Genomic DNA, 2,500 nt, shown 5'->3' with positions numbered 1-2,500 from the left:
CGCACAGTCCCCAAATTATTGTGCACAATCCGTGCTCATTTGCTTCAGCACAGCCCAACTTGTAGCCTTGTATCAAGACCTAGAACCTACCTAAAACCTACCTACCACCTTGGAGCAACAGCCCAGTTTCCCTACAATTATTGGGAAACTTGTCCATAGACTAATTCGGTTTTAACCTTAATGTTATGTTTGGGGCAAATCGGACCACACTCAGTGGTTGACATCTCTTAAGAACCAGTTAATCTTTTTCAAAAATTTTCCAATTTGATTAAATCGCAAACATTCGATAAACAAATGCTAAGTCCTGCATCGACTTTGCATGGGGTTATTTTGACCCTGTATAAAATGTAAGAAAATATGCAACCATTTTGATTTTTTGTGGATGATTCTGGTAGCACTTTCCCATGCAGGTGCCAAACTTTCACTGAGTGTACTCTCGGCTAAAAAACTAGGTGTTTCTCAGTGTTTTCATATTTATGGATAAATGCTAGTCATTTAGGAGACAATAAAAGAAGGGCACACAAAATGTCAAAGTGTCTACATTATATGAGGGTGACCATACCCATGGGACTCACTTCCTAGCTTTTTCACTGGGAAAACCTGAAGGATCCAGAGATATTGTGGTCCGAGCAGAGCAAAGAACAAGCATTCAGCAGCTATTGTTAACGTTGACAAGAGGGCTGCCACAAAAGCACCACCCAATCCGTTCACCCATTAGATTATAAATAGGCCTTTGGCGCTTTGGCGATTTCACACTTTTGTATCCCAGAGTATATCGCATCGGTGTATCGCCGATGTTCTCCACTTGTGTAAGTGGCTCTGGATAAGAGCGAGAGCGCCAAGAGATTGTAATGTAACGTTTTGTAATGGCCTCTTTTCAATCCCACTCTGTGGTGTCAGTCACCCCCCTATTCCGCCCTGCGGGGCTCACCCACTGCGGCCGTGTCGTGACGGCAAGGTTAAAGCTGTCTGCAGGACACCTGCCCTGTCCCCTGCACTGCTGCTACTGAGGCTGCCGTGATGCGGAATGTCAGTGTTGTCTCGTGTGTTGCAATGAATTATGCCCCCCCCAGCAACATAGTGCTCCTGTGCCTACAGTTCCGGGGCAGTGTGTGCCTTTGTCCATTTAACTCACAGTTCTATCTTCCTGTGTGGGTTCACTCGGTAATGAAGCAGTGTTTTAATGTCTTTTAATGACTTCTTTTTTGATGCGTTCATTTGGCTGAAACATTCAATTCACATCACCATTTGCGCTCACAAGTCATTAACAAACTTTCAGAGAAATATTCAGTTCAGCTCAGTTCAGTTAATTTGAGATAAGTTCAGTTTTATTGGAGACACAATATGAGTCTGCTTCACAGAAAAACAGGAAATATGAAACATTTATAGAAAAATTGTGGTGAGAGGTGACGTGTCTTATATTGTGTGTGTGTGTGTGTGTGTGTGTCTGGTCCAGTATTCAAGTCCGGGGCAGGAGGAGGAGGGGAAGAAACGATACGAGGCGCAGAAGCTTGACCGTTTTGAGACCAAGGAAAGGAACGGGCTGGTGATAATGCCCATTCTAAGCCCAGGTAACTGACACTTTCACTGCGGATGCAGGCTGGGATTCAGTCAAAACCTGTCCTTAATTATAACTTTAAACAGAATGCAAGTGATTGTCAGCACAAAAACCCAAAAGTTGGGCATTTCATTTAGCTGTTATATTGTCAACTTTTTATAGCCTTTAATCCTTGCAGTTAATTTAGTTTTACAAACCTGTGTCTAAGCTCCATGTTGGGGACGTATTGACTGTTCACTGTCTTTGTATTTTGGGTTTTATATCTGGGCCCTGTCCGCCTCCTAGCTGCTGTGTCAAAATATGAAGCATCTGCTAAAAAAACTGTCGTGTGCAATTTCTAGTTTTCAAGTGACTTTATCTGCTTCACGAATATAATATATGGGGAATATCATAATCATCCCCGTAAGATTATTTGCATGTGTAAAATCGATAAATTCTGTTAAAATTCTGGTAAAATTGGGTAGATTGGGGTTATAACTGATCATGTAAATCTGTTGATTAAAGTAATCGTTAATATTAGAATATCTTTTCTCCTGTTGATTCTCCCTCCCTCTCATTCCGCTGGCTTCTCAGACAGACACACTAAAGGTACGTTCCCCACATTTTTACCATGAACAAGCTGTGCTGGGCTTCAGTGAAAATGGAAATAAAAATTGATTATAAAGTCGGTAATAAAACAGACAAACAAACAGCAGCTCAGCGAGAGGATTGGCTGCTGCTGGGACTTAATTATATGTAGGCAGTGAAAAGTGAAATTGTTTGGCCATTTGCATCCAGTCAGTCGGCCAAGTTTTAAACAAGCAGAAAGTAGTAATAATATTCAAACGGCATAAACTTCAGCAACACCTGCTGTACAGAAATACCTCTTGAGATTTTTTAGCTCGACTAATTATAAGGTGCAAACTATTAAGGTGGTGGGCAGTGGGCGAAAGACCAACTGTG

At 41.8% G+C, this 2,500-nt stretch overlaps 1 protein-coding gene across 2 annotated transcripts in view; it reads left to right on the top strand.

Moving 5' to 3' along the window:
- The window catches only part of acot7 (acyl-CoA thioesterase 7), a 96,716-nt gene that overhangs the window by 34,960 nt on the left and 59,256 nt on the right, over positions 1–2,500 (top strand). For both annotated transcript variants that reach the window (XM_061258063.1, XM_061258064.1), the window contains exons 5-6: positions 1,457–1,571; positions 2,132–2,146. In XM_061258063.1, coding sequence (XP_061114047.1) covers positions 1,457–1,571; positions 2,132–2,146 — 130 coding nt within the window. The remainder of the gene's footprint in view (positions 1–1,456; positions 1,572–2,131; positions 2,147–2,500) is intronic.

Source organism: Conger conger, chromosome 10 (genome assembly GCF_963514075.1).
Source record: "Conger conger chromosome 10, fConCon1.1, whole genome shotgun sequence".
Lineage (NCBI taxonomy): Eukaryota > Metazoa > Chordata > Actinopteri > Anguilliformes > Congridae > Conger > Conger conger.
This window is presented reverse-complemented; position numbering and strand designations above follow the sequence as displayed.